This window comes from Oxyura jamaicensis, chromosome 7 (assembly GCF_011077185.1).
Source record: "Oxyura jamaicensis isolate SHBP4307 breed ruddy duck chromosome 7, BPBGC_Ojam_1.0, whole genome shotgun sequence".
NCBI classification, from domain to species: domain Eukaryota; kingdom Metazoa; phylum Chordata; class Aves; order Anseriformes; family Anatidae; genus Oxyura; species Oxyura jamaicensis.
Window position 1 is genome coordinate 21,985,998 of NC_048899.1, and position 20,361 is coordinate 22,006,358.

At 36.1% G+C, this 20,361-nt stretch overlaps 1 protein-coding gene across 7 annotated transcripts in view; it reads left to right on the forward strand.

The window, feature by feature from the left end:
• The window catches only part of KCNH7 (potassium voltage-gated channel subfamily H member 7), a 215,353-nt gene that overhangs the window by 136,110 nt on the left and 58,882 nt on the right, over window positions 1-20,361 (forward strand). For 3 of the 7 annotated variants that reach the window (XM_035332403.1, XM_035332400.1, XM_035332401.1), the window contains 4 exons: window positions 2,354-2,782; window positions 6,463-6,483; window positions 6,986-7,009; window positions 10,352-10,566. In XM_035332403.1, the coding sequence (XP_035188294.1) occupies window positions 2,354-2,782; window positions 6,463-6,483; window positions 6,986-7,009; window positions 10,352-10,566 (689 nt within the window). The remainder of the gene's footprint in view (window positions 1-2,353; window positions 2,783-6,462; window positions 6,484-6,985; window positions 7,010-10,351; window positions 10,567-20,361) is intronic. The other 4 variants (XM_035332407.1, XM_035332404.1, XM_035332405.1 and 1 more) reach the window with 3 other exon arrangements.

Genomic DNA, 20,361 nt, shown 5'->3' on the forward strand with positions numbered 1-20,361 from the left:
GAAAGCCTTTTGGTCTGTACTGGGACATCAAGCCTGGGGCCATGAATTTTGCTCCACACCAAATTGTATTATTACTGAGCTAAGCAAGGAAATGTGATGTAAATTAGATAAATTCTGAATGGGCCTCCTGACAGCTTTAGCAGCAGAACCATAGGAGAGCACTGAATGTTCAACACATCAATGAGTCCATTATCTATAACCTGAAGAATAACAGCAATACTGCTCCCCCCTACAGAATATTCAAGTAAACAAGCAGGAACTAGGGATGTTAATTTTTAGAGCATTTATTAGTGTTTATAGAAGAGTAGCTAAAAGTTACCCGTTTCAGTTTTCTATTTCATGCCCAAGAATCTTATCAAGAAGCAAAATTCTCACTGAGTATTCTTTCCAGCTCAACTGCAGTTAGACAGCTGAATCAGTAATGCAGTATAACATGGTCATATTAACTTGGTGAAGCAGAAAAGACCATCTGCACCACCATGAATATAACTAAAACAGAGTGCCAGCAAAAAGCCTTTAACAGTGTCTAACGCCAGAAAATCTTATGAATGGTATCTTTAAGAAGATTAACGTAATTGATAAAAAATGGTTTATCCTATTTGTCTCACCTTTGATTCAATATGCTCGCAGAATTGATTTATAAAGTACTTCACAACTCAATTCTATGTACATTTAAAATAATGAAATTATTTTGTATGTACTTCACTGATTTCAACTGTCTGTTCAAGAATACTTAGTAAGTCAGAAGAAATATGCATACTCACAGGGTGCACTCTACTGAATATCAATGTGTGGATTGAAAATTGGCACTTTTAGGTGCTTTCTGTGAATTCGATGTATACTGTATTGTGTTAGTTTATGTATTAGAGTAATAGATTCAGTACTAAACATTTGGAATACAACAAGCTTTTTCAGAAGATCCCTGACTGAAATTATCAAGCAAATAAAAGGAAGATTGTTACATGGAATCACATTTTAACACAGGAAAAAAGGGGTCAGAATAAATGGCCAGATTTCTCAATATTGAGATGTTATCAGTCTTTACTGTTCTTTACTGTTAAATACATTTTCAAATATGAGAGTTTGTTGATGTCTTAAAATTAATGAGAATATGATATGAGTATGATATGAGTATGATATGAGATTTACAGACATATCCTATAATATCAGAGGTCCTACAAGATGGACCTGCAGTGTCATATACTATAGTAACCTTAGGTTTTACACAGCTTTTCCTTTAAGAGCAGGGCACTCGCATTCATTTAAAATTCGAAATAAATTCAATACCAAATACATAGGACATTAATTTGAAAATGTTAAATGATTTACTGTCATCAATTGTTCTGCTTTAGCTGTTGTGTACAGGCATCAATAAAAGACTATTTCAAAACATTTCAATATGAAGTGATAAATCTCAGTGCTAAATATTAATGAACATTAGCTAGCTTCAAACACTGGTGATTAAAATTGACTGAATAACATAATGAGGGAACAACAAGACATTTGTGACATCCTCTGAGAAATCATCTTGATATCAATTCACTGTAGAAAACACTCACATTGTAGAGTGATAAGTGACAAGAAGATTGATTAAGTCAAACCATTTATGCGACATCTGACCATTTAAGTTCTGTTATTTTGTTATTGTTTCTTCAGCACTTCTAAGTCTCTTATTGTGTTTTCTGTGCATCAGAAGTGCCTATGCCTTCACCTGAGTTGTATTACACAATACTTTAAAATATTTGCTGTCTGGGTTTGCTTTTTTTAGGGAATGGTCTGTCAATTTTACATTTCTCCCTCTGTTTTCTTTATTTGTGCTATTTTATTTGCATTTTACACTTCCTCTCAGTTACTGCTATTTCTTACCAATACAAAAAGTTGTGCACTTTCCATGAACTCAGAATAGCCTACTTTTTCATTTAATACACCAACCCAACTAAGCCTACACCCATGCAAATTCACGAAAGATGCTTGTATTGTATAGGTGCAGCTGAGGGTTGAGAGCTATGTTGCTGGTTTTTCCTGCATTTTGTTTCTCTTCTGAAAGTCGGAAAGGACCATGAGATTAGATAACCTTCTCTTTTAAAACAGACTGTAGAATGAATGCTGTTATCCTTATTCAGAGCTTAGTACTTTAGATTTAATTGAAATATGAAATCCTCTAACAAAATGAGTTTAACAAACCTGGAATTGAACAAACCTCCACAGTTACACATCCTATTGCAAAACTTTATTAGGAATAGATCTATTATTTATAGCTGTCATTACGCACTCTGACTGTGTGTGAAAAAGCAGATTTTCATGACAAGAAACTAATGCTCATCTTTTCTTTTCTATATGTATTTACACATAGGCAAACTTTTTGGATTCCGGTTACCTGGATTGAGACTTTTAACATACAGAAAGCAATCCTTACCACAGGAGGACCCTGATGCAGTGATAATCGACTCATCCAAGCACAGTGATGACTCAGTGGCTATGAAGCACTTTAAATCACCTACAAAAGAAAGTTGTAGTCCTTCAGAAGTGGATGACACAAAAGCACTGATTCAACCCACTAAATGTTCACCTTTGGTTAATATATCAGGACCTCTTGACCATTCATCGCCTAAACAGCAATGGGACAGACTTTACCCTGACACGATACAGACAAGCAATCCACTAACCCATTCCAGATCAAAGGAAAGCATTTGTAGCATACGGAGAGCATCTTCAGTACATGACATAGAAGGCTTTAACGTCCATCCCAAGAACATTTTTAGGGACCGTCATGCAAGTGAAGGTACGGTAGAAAAATCAGTCAGTATTCTGTGATTCCCTAAGAAAAGGATTATTACAATTTTTCATAGTAATTATGATAACTTTGTAAGCAAAATTAAATATAAACATCTGTACATATTAAAAGTCAAACTGAAAATATTCAGGGCCCAAATATGCTAGGCCTTCTTTACTCTTAATACTGTTTTTCATGTCTAAGCAGACCAATGAAATCATGGGGTTGCTCTTAGAGTACCATCTACCTTCCATACAGTGATATAGCCAAACTGGATCCAACATCTGTAAAGCTAATATTAGTATTTGGGAAAACAAATCAGATGATAAAGCTAAATTGCATGCACGTTCTGGCCCTTTACTCACGTAAATTAGAATATCTTTAATTGTATGAAATCCTACCTCAGAACTTGATAAGTTTATTTTTCTTAAACCTGTGGTGTGCTCATTGTATATTCACAAACTCAACACTGAGATATACTTTTTTTCTCCCACTGGAGAAATATCTTCTCAGCAACTCCAGTAAAATACTTGGTGCAATGCTTGGTGAAATACTTAGTGAACTATACAGTGTAAAACTGATGTAAGTGTCATTTTCTCTTTGTGCTAGTATATTCTTGCAACCTAATTATGCAAAGCATAATGAAGCATGGTCCATATTTCTTCATGTTGGAGACAGAGAGTTTGAGAAACTTGGAAAACAGCTTACCAAACAGAGGTTTGGAAGCCTTGTGGTGAATGGAGAAGCACCTTTGAAACTGGCTTTCCCAGAAAAGTGCCACATATACAATGCTATTAGAGCTACTGATGGTCTAATGAATTAAATTGCGTAATTTACTCAAGCTAGATGACAAGCAATGTATATGGAATATTTTTAAGAATTCAGAAACATGTCATGGAAGACTGTACAGATTCATAAAATAGCAAGAAATTGAGTTTTATTTTCAGTGATTACTGTTTTCTTCTTCTATTTATTAAACCCAACTGTAAAAGTCATTTAAGTTCTCCTGCCTTTTGGAAGGTCTGCAGGAAGAGGTCACTGCTTCTGTACATCTCCCAAAATATACATCTGAATGCTCCTCTACCACCTAGATTGACTCGTACCACAACAGAATTGATTATTTCTTAAACTCTTCCTGTATTAAATATAATTCAGAAATGCTTCTTTTCTCATTTTTTGTTTCTTTTGGACTCTGATTTTTTCAGCTCAAATGAACCTAAAAATTCAATTAAATCCATTCCAAACCATGCCACTTTGCTATATGTCATGTTCACATTGAAGCCAATATTTCAAGATAAGGATCTGGAGCCAAAAGTCTCCAAAGTTCAGGCTTATCTTTTGGAACATTACATATACTTCATCTTGGTTTTAACTTCCCCAGATATATAAACCAACCTTTCAAATAAAACTCATTTAAAGATATCTATTTTGTCAGTTTCTATTTTCAGAACTTATTCTGATTAAAGCATTTCCCAGCTGGTTGTTAATTATACTAAGAAAATGTGTAAAAATAAGTTTGATTATTAAGTTTCTTTGGTCATGATGATACAAAGCACATGCAGAAATTGCCATATAATTTAATATTGGCTGAAAGGAGAAGCAAAAATTTCTAGCTCCATTTCAGTGAATACAAGAAATTTTATTGTGAGAAGTAAACAATTCATTTGAATTCCTATGGCCTCTTACATGATGTTATAATTTACAATGTCAACAGATAAAACAATGTCACTCTGATTTCACATTGCATAGACTACAAAATAGTAGAGAATCTGTCCCTCACTTTAGGTCATACGTACACGTTTTTAAAAAGTGCAGCAGAAGAGGGGATTGTTCTCAGAATTGCACTAGAATTATTAACCATCTTTGATGCCATCTGCTTCAACCCATATTAGAATTTGGCACCTTATGCTGAAAATATGTTTAAATTTAGCTGGCAAGTAAAGCCCTATATGCCTTAGTGAATAGTACGCCATAAACCCCTATTGTTACTACAAAATTATCTGTGTAAGTTAGGCAACCAAGATTCAGCCTAAATCCTCTTCTCTGGACTCAGATTCTGAGCAGAAGCTGTAGATACTGTACTAAAGAAGGTAAAGCCCTAATTAAAGGACCCAATGTTGCCTAGCGGTAATTATACACTGAAAGGTATTACATTGAAAATTACACTTTAGGATTTTAAATTAATTTCAATGTACTCATCTTAAATTTACCTATTTGACAGTAAAAGCAGCAGGGCTTCCACCCTCTGCCTGAACTCTGGCCAAGCTCTTGTCATCTGAAACACCATCAATCCAGATTTTTCAGGCCGTGCACTTCAGGAATTTTACTGTCTTCAGAAAGGGTCAGTGACACCTCTGCAGCCTTCTGAAAAAATGGTGGTTTTGAGCCTAACTCAGCCTACATAACCTGCACTGCTGCTGTGGACTCCTGGCACAGGCATCAGGCTGACAGGAGAAAAGCAGTGTCCCACACCCCCACTGAGCCTGGCTCCGTGTCCCACACTGCCTGGACCTCGGGAAGCTGAGGGAAGCCAGAGAGGCAGCAGGTGCCACACGGTGTCACACACACACAGCACATCACCTGCAATTCCCTTCACGGGAGAAGGCTGCAGCCTTTCTCTTGAGCAGGCTCTCAGCATGGACAGGACAGACAGGGCTAGAGCAAGGTGAGGCCGCAGGGGCTGCCTCTCAGAGGGGGCCAACCGTGCGTGAATGTCAGCTTGAGGCCCACTGACTTGTGAAGGCGGAAAAGCTGGTCATGTCGGCCAGCAGCACACGGGGGCATGGCAGTACCCTGGGCCTGGCCCCACTCTCCTGCCAGCCCCTAGACCCTCTCGCACCCAGCAAGCCGCTGCAGCCAGGCAGGGTGAGCTACACGAAGGGAGGGCAGCCTGTGGGTCATGTATGTCCTTGAGGTGGTGTCTACCTACAGACACATACAGCTTCTTTTAATAATTTTGATAAAAGGTGCATTGCTTCCTCTCTAAAGGGGTTTGATCTCAGGCGAGGATTCAGTGCTGTGTGTGCTTGTGCAAAGCAGCTCACAGGTCTACCTCATGAAGATAGCTTTGTCACTGTTACCCCATGAAAAGGCACCTAAGCACTGAAGAAAGTTTTAAGATACATCTTTCTCCTCAGTGTTTCCTCAGTACTTACTCAGAAAAGGTGTTGTTCACCTTTCTGCCATGGTAAAACAATTTCTGGGAAGCCTAATTCCTGCTGTGAGACCTGGGCAGGCACAGGGCCTGTGCAAGGCAGCCCGCTCACCCCTCAGCCCATGCAGCCGGCCTAGGCTACCCACAGCCGAGGGTGCCTCAATCTCACTAAATTACATGTACAAAGTTATTGCTCAGTGGGTTGGCTATTTTGACTTCCAGCCCAGTGCTGGACTTGTGGAAAAAATATTTGAGCATTCAGCTGTTATGGCAAGTAAGCTAGAGCCAATTCTATGCATTTTTTGCAGCACCTGCTGTTCAACTCCAAGCAGTTTTAAAGGTTATTTCTCAATTGCCAGAGTGATTTCATCTTGACTAAAACTTTACTTAAAATAATCAAGGAGGTGCAAAACTATTTTAATTCCAACCACACATATTTTGAAGCAATATTTTCTGCTTTTTTTTTTTTTCTGATGTAGATTTTAGTTGTCTTTTATTCTCTCTTTTCCTTCACTTTTATTATGCTGAAAACCAGACAATGGTCGCAATGTCAAAGGTAAAGTATACATCTAGACTATACATTCCAGTGTTTCAACAGCCACACTTTTTGGCATGTTACTTTGCCTGCTCTATGAAATGTTCAAATGCAACATTCTCATATTGGCCTGTCAAGGGCTAGGTGCATTAGTGAAATTATGTATGTTGAACATGCAGTTATTCCCTTAACTATTGTCTCAAAGTACTAACTACCAATCCCTGGAAAAAGTGAAGGCATAGTTAAACAGTTACTGAATTTAAGTATCTGTTAATTCAAAAATAAAGGGAGGGATATAGAGCAAGTTGTTTTACTCAGTGTTGTTGTCTATAAGCAGGAAAAACTTCTGTAGAAGCAACCAGGAGTTTTACCTGTGAAAGGATGTAAAGTTGGGCTGGGCTAGTAATAAACAATCTATTGTTATAAGGTGGTTACTTTTCAGTTAACTATCTCAAAATAATTGGTAATTAGGAGCCTTGTGGAAGTATCTTCACTTATTCCTCTTTTGTCTCCTTAAAACTAGTTTCACGTTCCTGGATGGCAGGGGGTATGGTTTCAAGCTTCCTGTAGTATTAAAATGTGCATGCATGAATTTCATTCCCAATTTCATGTTTAAATAATTTTTAGTGCAGTTACAAAATTGTTTCTATTTCACCAGCACTGATACATCTTTTAAAAGCATTTTGAATATAATTCTTTAGTAACTTCCTCCATTTCTAGAAAAAAAAATGTGTTCAATTTAATTGTGATATTTTAGCTATGTCTGAAAACTGATTTGTGATTTCATGCATGATGGAAAAAGTGTGTGTACTTGGTAAAGTCATCTTTCTAAACTGCATGCACTGCATGAGCCAGATTCTGTAGAGCAAGTCATGGACTACAAAATCATTGCATTTACTTCACATGTATGTTGGCAAAATCTTGGGGAAAAAAATGCAGTCACTGCACTGTAAAACAGCTTTTATATTTACTGCTAGTGAAAGATGATGGATTGACAGCTCAGGAGAGTGAAATCATTTCCTAGTACATTGTGTAAGCAGGAACAATGGAATCCTAACATAAAAATGGGGAGCTCAGACTTTACTTTAAAGAATCTCCTTTGTAGGCAGAAGCCTGTCATTCTCTCTGCTTATTCTGTTCTTGGCTGCTCCACTGAAAGTGTCAATCAGAATGCCAATTAGTGTCAATTGTGATTTATTATGGCCCTCTTTTTCTGCTTCCTGCTATGAGAATATAGGAAAAGTCCACTAGCTGTCAAGTAGCAGCTCAATTGCTGGCATCATGGTCGGTACTTAAGCTAGTTATGTCTTTTAATTAATTACCATTACCAATGAGGTACATATATCTTTCACCACTTTTTAAAGCAAAAGAAAGAAGGTGGGGTTTTTTGTTTGTTTTTCTTTTTTGTTTGTTTGTTTTTGAAAAAGTTATATTTTCATGTGCAATTAACTTAAATATGATATTAAATGCTAGGGAATGGATATTTGGTAGAGAAGGAGAGAATAATTCCATTTGGAAAAGAAGCAATGAAAGATTTAAATCCCAGAAAGCAAAACTTCAATGCAATGTAAGCATCTTTAAAGTTACCATCAAAAATAAATAATAATAATAATAAAATAATAATAATTTTTTAAAAAATCTTATCTGCTATCTAACTGTAGATGCTCCTAATTCTCTTAGTTTCCTTTTTATCTAAGGTTCTCTAGGAATCAAGAATCTTGTCCAATTGCCATATTGGCCAACTTGATACCCCACTAATGTTTAAGCCAATTCAATATTCAAAAAAGATTAATTGCCACTATTGTGTAGCGAAGTAGAGTTGAAGAAATGCAGTCAAGCCCTGCCTATCACACAGCAGCCCCTCTGCTAATTTCTGAGGTGACTGTGACTGCTTTATTTTGAAGACCACTTTTTAATAGAAAAAAGTAGTTGGTGGAAAGATGGATTCAGGTCCTACCTGGGCTAAAATATTCCATGTCCTTAGTAGTGTCATCAGTACCAGGCTTTCTTGCATTCCTTATGGGAGAAAGGCAGTGAAACCTTTCTAGCTTTTTCTTGTGAAGCTGTTCTACACTAGGTTCATTGGTCTAAGAATGAAAAGAAAGACTGACTCTTGTAGTTTAGTGGTTAGAACACTCACCCATAGATTTTGTTTATGTTACATCAAATGATCATTAGACAAGATACAGAAAGAATTGTGAGAGCAGAAACAATGGATTGAACTCTCCCAAGGGGAGCACCTTAACTGTTGACCTGGGGCATTGGGCTCTCCTCTTGGAATCTTGAAAACCTTTCTGCACAGTGGCACAATTTGAATTGCTGTAGCAAACGATTTTTTTTCTCTGGCCCAGATTACCCTATAATTAGCATGAATTTAGGAGGTAGAAACCACGTGCATGAATTCTTTTAAACTAAGAAAGCAAATGAAAGCTTCCTCAGCAGGCATTCTCAGCCAGGTGCAAGAGAAGCCCAGCCCTCACCTGAAGAATTTGTCAGACAAACAAAAAAGAAAAAAAAAAAAAGAGGCCTTCTTGGTCACTGAAAAGATAAAGCATAGGTACTGACCTTCACAAAACAGTCTTTGGGCTCTGAGTCCCAGGTAAAATCTCTGGCAGTCAAGGTACAGAATGCAGCACTGCCTGGATTTCCCTACAGCTAGATTCAGGCAGCTGGTTGCTTTGGATGGTAGTCTTTCACACACTGCAAATACAATCCAGCTATTCCTCTGTTGACTCAAAATTACCCCATAGCCTAATTCTGTCCCATTGGCTACTTATGAAAAAAAAAAAAAAAAAAAAAAAAGAAGAAGAAGAAGAAGAAACATTATGTTCTTGCCCATTATAGATTTATGATACAGTAAGACTCTCATGTGGATCTGAGAAAAAACCTTCAATCCCAAATTTTAGACAGTGTAACTGACAGAAAGACCAGGAGTTTTTCTTAAATCTCTAACTGGAACTAATTGTCATTGTCTAAATATACGTACAGTTCCCTTTTCCAGTATTTTTCTCAAAAAGAAACTTTCCTTAATATATTTTTGTTTTCTGTACCAACTGTATGATGAAAGTACAAAATAAGTGTACTGTTCAATTATATTGCTTACTTGTTGTACAAATAACTCTGTCCAATATTGAAAAGAATAATTATAACGGATATGTACCTCATGAAGTATGTGCACTCCATATTTTTCGTTTATCATGTCTCATTAAAGTAGTGCAAGATGTTTAAGTGTATATTAAATACTCTATTAATATGCTACGTATGTGTGTTGCTATTATTTTCAATATTTTTTGTTCATAACAATTAAACCAATATATTTTGTGAGTTTGTGATACTTCAAAATTATAAGGGCAGTGTTAGACATAGGTTAGTATTTATATGGAGCTGATGGATCAACAAGACTAGAACAGGGGTCTACTTAGTTTTACAGTTTACCAAAAGGCATTTTTGAGCTAACTGTCCTGGCAGCATGAGCAACAGTACAGATGTGATAACAGAGCCTTTGCTCAGATGAGACACTTATATAATTGTGTGCCCTATTTGAGCTTTTGTAAACAAAATGAGAATATAGTATTTATACTCAGCCAGAATTATAATGGGGCATACCTGGTAACATTAAAACAACTAAGGACAGTCCTGTTATGTACTTTGCAATCCACTGACTTTATAGAAAATATTGGAGGCTTTAAGCAAAGGAAATTTCATATTTATATCCACCAATGAATTTGATTCTCATTAGCAGTAGAATTAAAGTCACAATAATTTTTACTATTAAAAAATAGCATAGTAAAAAATAGTTTTTAAGTACACTTCTAACATATCCCACATAAATATTAATGATAACTTATCTGCATTTGTCAAATACTAAATATGTGTTCTGATTTTTCAGGGCCTTTTAACCATATCAAGTCAAGTTTGTTGGGATCCACATCGGATTCAAATCTCAACAAATACAGTACAATCAACAAAATTCCTCAACTCACCCTGAATTTTTCAGATATCAAAAGTGAAAAAAAATCTTCATCTCCTCCTTCTTCGGAGAAAGCAATTATTGCACCTAAAGTGAAAGATCGAACGCACAATGTAACAGAGAAGGTTACCCAGGTAAGGTAATACCGATTGTGTTCATTTTCAGTTTTATGAAGCTGATTATCAATTTAGTCATTATATTGTTACCAATTTCACAAATGGTTTGGATTTCTTTGAAGAGTTTGAGCTGTTTACTTTGCCTTCAGTTCAGTTGCACATGAGGTAGTTTACAGTGCTAGATGATACTGCTTAACTTCTGCTTAAATATGTGTTACATTTCAAACAGGAAAACAAATCAAACTTTTCAGCTGTTATAGTTTTTAATAGGAAAAAGCTGTATTATGCACTAGGTGCCCTGAAGAAGTCTATTAAATTCAGTGGTTACTGCCAGTTAAAAAAGTGCAAAGATCTTCACAATAAAGTATTATCCTATTCAATGTTTTCTGAATTTTTCTTTGTTACTTTTCACTTACTTAGGTGTCTGATACATAAAGGACAACACACATACTGCCATTTATTTCTAGCTAGTGTTTGCAGGAGCAAACTTTTATTCTTTAAGCAAACAAAAGAATCCAATGGATATTTTTTGTTTGTTTGTTTGTTTTCCTTGTTTACTAATGAAATTAAAATATCACATAATGTCTATCAGCTATATACATATTTACACATTGCGTATATGTTATCAGCTGGATTGATGGATGCAGCTTTTCTTTAGATGCTTCCAGGAGGGTTCCTTGGACAGCCTAATGCAACTTTGTCTTAATCAAGGCAAATTCCACAGGTTTACATTATATGAATAGTACAGTTGCTGATGTCCTCCTCTGATATACCTAGTGGGTAGAGTGCTCTGGGGATATAAATGGAATGTTCAAATCAGTTTTAAGTGTGAGCTAAGCTCCAGATTTCATCACCTTCATGAATTTCATCAAGCCTGTGGCAATCCGAAGCACAGAAAGGTCTGTTTCTAAGTAGATGGAAATTTTAAGGTAGAAATAATGTAACCTTTTATTTAGATGTATACCTAGGAAAAAGATTTCAGGGTTGCATTTTTTTTTGAATACCTAATTTTCAACTAAATTTTTAAAGGCTTGATCTTAAGCAAATTATTCAGGTAATTTCAGAATCGGTATTAGATTTGTAACGTAATGACATAGAGATTGTCAAGGACAGGCTGCCAATATACAACATGCTGGAAAAAAAATACAAATTAAGATACATTATTCTTTATCCCAAAGAACTTCTACAGTTTCAGTAAGTAGAGGGTCATTCCTCAAGTGTTGATAGGCTGACAGACTGAAGAAGGTTGGAAGTGCATTCTATTATAATGCAGGTAGAGATTCCACGAGGAAAATCTTGCTAGAAATAGCTTTTGCCTTTCTACTGACCTGCCTTCCTTAGCCCAGACTGTAGCTTCTTGATATTACTACTCTGCCGGATAGTTTCTGTGTTTCTTCTCCCTTTGACAGATACAAAAATGAATGTATTGTACACCCTCCTGGAGGAGTAAAGATAAAAGTTCTATCAGTTCTATCTTGAGATCAGTTAGTGCCTAAAACGTAATTGGATTTTTATCTTTCATATATTTTGTCTGTGATAGCCAATGTGAATCTGCAACCATTGTACTTTCTTCCCTGGTCAGTTGTGAAAGATTTAATCTCTTCCGGATCCATTTTGATATCTTTTCAATTATTCATTGCAGTTATACATAGAAAACTTTCACACATAATATGACAAAGAGTCAGGTTACATTAAAAAGACCATTTTACATACATTAAAAAGACAAGTTACATAAGCACGAGTCAAACTTTTTTGTTTGTTTGTTTTGGTTTGTTTTTCACAAAATTCTGACTAGATTGTTAGAGCCAGAGTGCCAAGTTTCTATCTACTAATGACACTATTATTGGAAAAAAATATTTAAAATCTATGTTTATTCTCCAAACTTCATACTATGAAACGTCAAGTAGAAATGGCTTGATCAGCTAAAATATCTGGTAACATTTATAATAAGTACATTTGAAATTAAATTTGAATTTCTCTATAAAATCTTTACACCACAAAACACTTCCAATTTAATTAATTTAATTTGACTTTTCTTTATGTCCTTTTCCAGAACTTTATCAACCAATAAGCTGAGTAGCAATCTGTGTAGCAAACTGTGATAATGTCGGTCATCATGATTGGAATTATCCACAGATGTTCCCTTCTCTCTTACTATATTAAGTTATCAATGTTTTTAGTTGTTGATGTGGCCTGAACTGTAGGATTAGGTACAGGAAGAAATTTCTAGGAGGTATAAAGAAGTGTAGGTCCACTGAAGTCAATAGTACTATATCCATGTGCATCAGTCAAATATCTAGTTAGCAGTTATTTTTGAATTAGATTAAAAAACACATTTAGACATTAAAATGTTTAGTGCTGTTTATGTTTCTAATATTATTGTTTCAATATGTTTTATTACAGTCAGCACGGTAAAGGTTCCACTGCATGTCTGCCTGTGTCTTTAAAATCTAAATCTCTTATTAAAACTTGTTATAGAACCCTAGATCCATTTTGTATCTGCAGAGGAGTGGAAAAGTGACTTTGGAAGGTTTCAACACAGTGTTGAGAATAGAATATGGCAGAAACATCAGATGAGATAATTAGGATATGCTCATGCTGGCACGGCCCTCTGATATGTAATTCTGTGAAACAGCATCAAAAATGTACACAAGGGAATGTGATCTCTTAGACCTATAGGATAATATCAGTAGAAAATGAGTATAAAATGGCCACGCTAAGTTAAAAGGTAGTGACATTCTGAAATAGTCTTCCAATAGAAGTTAAAACAGGAATTCCAAATTAGACAGAGCCTGGGAAATGTAGTAAAGAGATAGATAACATGATGTGCTTTTCTGGCATTGCCAGACTCAGTGACATGGAAGGCCACTTCCAGTCACATATGGCACCATTCAAACATCTGTCCATCCCTCTCTTTGTACTCTTCACTGTATCTCTCTCTCCCTCTCCTTACCTCAGCATTGGTGAGAAATTTATTCCTGCTGCTGTAACCTCACATGTCCATTACTGTGGCTTCTCTCAGTCTGCAACCCAAAATATGCAAACATGGACTCTGGTGTCACACTGAGGTATCACTGAGCCTCACAGTTGGATCACTGCACTCTGGATTCTCTATAATGTATCAGTAATAGCAAACGAAGAATCCAAGAATGAGTTCTACTTTCCAGAGATAACAGATGTATAACTTGTATTCACAAGCTGAAGAAGGAATTTAGGTAGTGAAAAAGGAGGGGTTGTCACATAGCTACACCTTCACGAGGAAGAGGAAGAATAAGGCTATTCTGTACAGAGGGATGGAAATATTTCCAGAAAGAGAGACAGGTATTAGCAAATACAGTTTTAGTGGAATAAATTAAGAGCAGACAAAATTTTGGAAAAGAATTTCAGAAGAACAGAAGTTGTGGGACAGTGGCTGCTACTAGAGTGAAAAACACAGACTTTGAAATGCAGTTGGAGAAAATGAGATTTCACTAGAGAATTTCAAAATAAATAAAATTCTCAACATCATACCTTTAAAGTAATATGACAAGTAAATCTAGTCCGAAAAGAGCTAGGTTATAAATTCTGCTGTCAGGACTTTTTGCATAGTGTCTTACTGCTTAACAGAAGAATTCAGGACATTATGTAGAGACTAAAATTCCAGATACTATATAGCTTGCAGTGACACGTTTGTCACATACTTCACTGCAAGCTATATAGTAACTACAATCTACATAATGTCCTGAATGTCCTGTGGTTGGTTTTAGCAAAACTCCTCGTGTCATGCAGAGTAGCATAACTTCTACTGCATGCCTATTTCTGCATAACATTGGCTTTTACAGAGATGAGCTGACCAGCAGTAGCTGCCAGATAGCCGTTTTTGAATAATTGGCATTCTTATTTCCTGACGCAGATATCTGTCACTAAAATTAAAGTTACATTTCTATTCCACTTTACTAAAATACTTTTTTTTTTTTAATGTTTCACATTATAATTTCCAGAGGTGCTTAGCTAGACTGTCTTCCAGAAGAGCGTCAACTTACTTCAGGGGGACAGTCCAATTTCTGCACTTTTTTGCACAGATGGGGTCCTGACACTGACTGCTAGAAAGAGACAAGTCGTCCCAAAAGCACAAAAACTAGAAAGTTAAAGAAAGCAGTGGGGCAAAAAATTGACATCTGTCCTTTAATGTTTTTTATGAGTTTGTAAAGAGGACTTCTGGACTTAGAAGTACAGCACATAGAGGCAAAACAGTTAGCAATTTTATTTATTTATTTATTTATTAAACCTTTTTTATTATTATTTTAAGAGCTCTTACACATCTGGTTCATGCTGATATATGGCCCAAAGCTGAGAACTCTATTGTGAACAGACTCAGAGCAGCATGAAGATTACCATAGTTTGTATCTATACTTAATTTCAAAGACAGAATTTCTGAATACTCATAGACTGACAACAACACTGGCAACAAACACTGATTCATCGAGTTAATAAATGGATAAATTACTGATCCCTTTATTGTGTTCTTTAAACAAGGCTGTTTTGCAGCCCCTCATCATTAATGCTCAGCTACTATTAATCCCCTGAAATTCAGCAGTTTGTTCAGATACAGCACGTGATTGAAAGACTCAACATGTATCTGTTGATTATGATTTGTCATATTAACTGACTTATAGGAAAGTAGAACTGTGATCTTCAAACTTCTTGGAGATAATAATTTTCAAAACTGTCCACCCACGTGAAATATATATAATACCCAGCTTACATGGCTGATCAAATGATAAGTATGTACCTTAACTGGATACTCTGTTGATTTGAGGATTGTGTTCAGATCTGCAGTCATGTTGAATGTTCACAGCTCTTCTGAAAGTGGAGCTCTCAGTGTATGGCAGGTCACACATGAAGTGATGGACCTAGTAGTTTTATTCCGTGTTTTTCTAATCTGGCCAGACTCTGTTCTGTCAGTCCCAAAAGATTAAGAGATAAGTAACAATGTCCCCCAAGGCCAGCCTCAGCTGTTGATATAAAAAGAACTGTTATACGATCATGACTTCAAACTGACCTTCAGGTTTTCAGGCTAAAAGAAGTCATCTACGACAAAGATGGGCAACATAAGACCTAAAAATAAACCAAACTAATTGAGCTATATATTTTCGGTAGTCTGATTCAGCTGACACACTGGACCATTTACAACATCATGCAATAACTTGCACACAAACAATATTTCAGAGCTATTCATTTTGGAACACAAGCTGACATAAAGCAGAAATTTCTGAATTAAGGGGAAACAGTTTTGATATGTCTTCCAATTACGCAGTTAGGCATGCATATAATGATGAAATTGGGGGTTAAGCAGAGCCAACATTCCCTACTTACTGTATGGAAAGTGTAAATTATTCTGCTGAAAGGAGAATCTTTTTTATTCAATTATTTTCTATTCTTGTTCTCAATGATCAATTGACATAACTTATACAGGAATTATTCCCTTTGTTTGCAATCATACTTAGCAACCTCATACAATAAAATTTTATTGTTGTTATATAACTAGGCTTCATAATTACTGTAGATGTTGTTATAGAAATGGACTAGATGTGTGTAATTTCATTGTCATTTAGAAGGTGTGACACATCTGTGTGTGAAAAAAAAGAAAAGCAGAAATCATTGTGATGGCAAAACCAATAAATATACCCCAGTCTCCATGTAGTCATTTATACGTATGCAAAGATCTCATTTGGAGAACAGGCTCTTTTGCACTGGAGCAAGTAGCTACACAAAGCTACTTTGTGGAAACACAAAGCTACTAAAGTGGAAACAGAAAATAAAGCCCATTGTTTTTATCAATTTCAGAAAAACTTAGCATTTTCATTGGAACTGCTTGCTGTTGCATGAAGTAATAAAACGGTATATGTAATTAGAGATTCACAGGAACTGTGAATGATAACATATTCCTTGAAGGTGATTGTTTCCAGTAGAGCCTCATGTCTTTGTGATAGCAGAGTAGGCTAAGGCATCTCAACTGCTGGAGTGTTTTGAGAAGATTTTACAACATATGTTGGAAATGGAGCAGTTGGAAAGATCAGCTGCTTTGAAGCATGTAACCTGGAATCATCCCTAATTTGTCCATGTCCTTCCCCCATGATCTACTCTTCTGAGAAAGGGATTGCTCGATTTTGCTTAGTTGGGAAAAAGAATCCAGTATCTTCCATGAATTAACAATTCCAAGTGATCAGTATTTTGTAGGAGCAATTTGCTATTATTGTCTTGAACCGAATACTTAAAGATCTGTTCATTGATGCTAACATGGAGTGGATCATATGATATATTTTTTAAAAAACTGAATGCTTTTCAAAAGCAAGGTTCTTCTTCTGATGCTAGTATATGGGGGAAATAGGCTTTTCAGACTGCATTGTAGTTCATTCTGAAAAGACGAGTGTGTAAGAACTAATGCCCTATGGAGCAAATAAAACTGACCAAAACCAACTTTTAGGCAGCAATTTCACAAACCTCTGTTCTCTAGACTAGAGCTCTAAACCCCCAAACTGGTGAATTTCATGGTGGATTGACCTTGGAAGTTTCTAAACTCTGTAAGTTGCTCAGTGAAAACCAACCATTTTGGCACCCACCAGAACTGAAAGAAGTCAAGACCTTGCTTAACCTCTGTCAAGCCCCATTAAGGTCCAGAGAATTGTCAGAGTCCTCTGACCAACTTGGCGTGCACTGCCTAAAATAATACCTTTCATGTACATAGTTAGAGCTGCCTTAAAACAGCCATGAAAGGAGTCACAGTATGTCTTTTATTTAACCTTAGAACCATACAAAAATGTAGTGTGGAAGAGACCTCTAGAGGCCATCTAACCCAATCTCTTACTCAAAACAGCAGTTAACTTCAGTTAGATCACAGTCAGGTGGTTACTGTGTTAATTCAGGAAACAGTTTCTCTGTTTAGATCAGCATAAACATATTTTCCCAGAGAAAATCACCCAGCAATAGACAGCAATAGCAACTGGTGCAGAAGCAGGGAGGGAAGAAGGCAGAAACTGTGGAACTCAGATGCAGGACTCCCTTCCTCCCTCCCTGCATGCCCTAACCCTCAAACAATCTTGGTTCTGAACTCTCTTCTGATGCTGGACACCTCACAGGTAAGCACAATAATAAAAATGTTGGATCTAGCTACAAAATGCCATAATGTGGGCAGACAACATTTAGCAATTGCCTTAAATTGTATATTCATCCCTATTAGGAATCATTTTCAACAGACAAGGAATGCAGCTGTGTTCAGCTAACAATTTAATACCATTTCTTGCAAGTAACATTTCCCTTGTAGTGTAATACTAGCTTATACACACGCTGAAAAACTGGTAAGTAATTTGAAAGATAACATTCTCAAGGAAATTGTTAAGTTCCCACACATCACTGATGAAAGAAATTGATGAATAAGCTAAAAGTGAGAGCAGAATATTCCAGCAATTTGCAGATAGTAAGGTGATGATATAACTGGTGATAATTGTAAGGCAGTTTTCTTCTGTTACTGATTAGAAACCAGGTGGTTTAAACATGCTTATAAAGGAGAAACAGTAGCAATTTTTGTGGTTTTGGAGGGGTATTTTTATGGGTTTGGAGTTTGTTTAGTTTTCTGGGGGAGGGCTTGAGCAGTGGGGTGGGTTGAAGCATGGGGATTGGTTGGTGTTGATGTGTTGAAATCTGAGCAAAATATTTTCTGTTCAGGGTTTGTTAGGGTTTGGGACTTTTACACTGGATTAGAAGTAGCAAGAAAAAAACAAAGACCATGAAGCCAAGTCAGAACAACATGTTTTTTAATGGATTTAAAAAATCCATTCTCTCTTTTGAAATCTCTCTTTTGAAACAAAAGAGCTGGCATGGCATGGTCTCACATTTGTACCACTCTGTTCTGTTCAGAGAATTTTAGTTTTAATGGCTTTGCAGGTAAGATAACAATGGAAGATTGTTATCTGAAGCAAAGCAACACCTTTTGCTGCAGCTTAGACTCTAATGATGTTAGTTGCTGGGTTTGGAAGTGAGGAAGAAATCCGTGCCTTGGGCTCATGGTCATCCTGTAGAACACGTTAGAGGCCAGCTAATTTGTTTTGACTAATTTTTTTAGGATAACATCCTGACTGCAGCTTCCTTCCAGGTTTTCTAACAAAGCTTGAAAAATAACTTTTGTATGGGATATATTTTTTTTTTCTAGATATATTATGCTATTTTCTCTCTCTTTTACACTGACAATACCAAGTAAGCTAAGGAAACCGAAATAACAAATGACCCATTCTGCAGTTTAAGCAGTGTGATAAATTTGTCAATACATCTAGAAAACAAAGAATATTGGGAACAGAAGAGTTTATAGACAGGCTTCTATCCTAAGCATTTTTCTCCAGATTTAAGCTTTTGATACCTGCAACCATAAATGTGATCACATACTGGAAAAAGATTCCCATATGTCCTCAGTTAAATCCATAGAGTCCAAAGCTCTCCCAAACATGAGCTTCATCTAGCATTCCAGAGGTGAAGTAGAGCTTCTGGAGTTATTTTTGGCTCACTGGTATCATGCTAACAAAACATTTTTGTTAGAGTAGCAGAGTAGCTAATGAAGAAGCATCATAAGACACCTACCATGTCTTGCGATATTTCCCCTAAACCAAAATATGTGTTTATATTGGAAAAGCAGAAAAATGTCTTATATAAGATGCAGCTATGGATTGAGGTAATACTCTTGTCAGTTCTCCATGGCCTTTTTCCTCTCACAACTCTGCCATTTTCTCTGCATAACCAGTATGAATTGGATGGATTGCTCTAGAAAAAAAGGCAGTGATTTTATAGGTTGGTTTTGATAATGAGATGTGATTTGTATAATCACATTGTATGTAATCCATTCTATTTATCCCTGCCAAATGCCTTTTTAGTTGGGATGTTAGTGATTAAATTTGGTAGAAGATTATGTAATACACTAAACATTCCCAGGTGTTATAAAAATAGCAACCTGGGCAGAATGCTAAGACAAAGTCTCTGAACTTAAAGTGGACGAGGCTAGAGTATGCTCATCAGTCAATGCTGTAATGATAGAACGGAAGTATGGCTTGTAGCTGCTTCATCTTTACCCTGTGTACTTCAGATATTCTCTTACCACCTTTATGCTCTTTTTTAACTGCATCAAAGTGTTTGGAAGCTGGGGAAACTGTCTGAAGGTACATTTTTCAGAAGTACTTTAAGGAAGATGAGATAACATCAAAAAGCACAAAATCTACTTTGTTTCATTGTCATGTCATGAGCTAATGATAGAAATTATCTTTTAGGTGACTAAAAATCAGCAATAATTTAAGCCCTTATTAGAAATGTGACCCTTGGTGTTTTATTGTTCAGACATATAAATGCTTGTTAACAGCTTACTGGTTATGTTGCCAGAAGAGCAATAAAGAGATCACAAACTCTTCAGCATTTTGAAGAGTAGTGTTTTCTGTCTTCTGGAATAACACCTTTTAGTAAATTCAGAAAAAGCTTTACACTATTTTTAATACATATTCTGGCATTACCATTTGCTAAAAATCAGTTGCTAATTTCTTCTTTGATAATCTGCAAATCACTATGTTAAGATTTAAAGCTCGGTAAAGCACACTCAATAAATCTATATGCTTCCAAGTGTTGCTCTGATGATGCATTACCCACTAACATGAAAGTAATTGCATCCTAAGTCACAGGAGGAGACTCCTGAGGTTTAAGATCTATAAGCTATTTCTTAATTTTCTTCATGGGTAGAAAATGAACTATAAAAATACTCCCTCTCTTTTAATCTCTATCTTTATGAGGAAATAAATGATA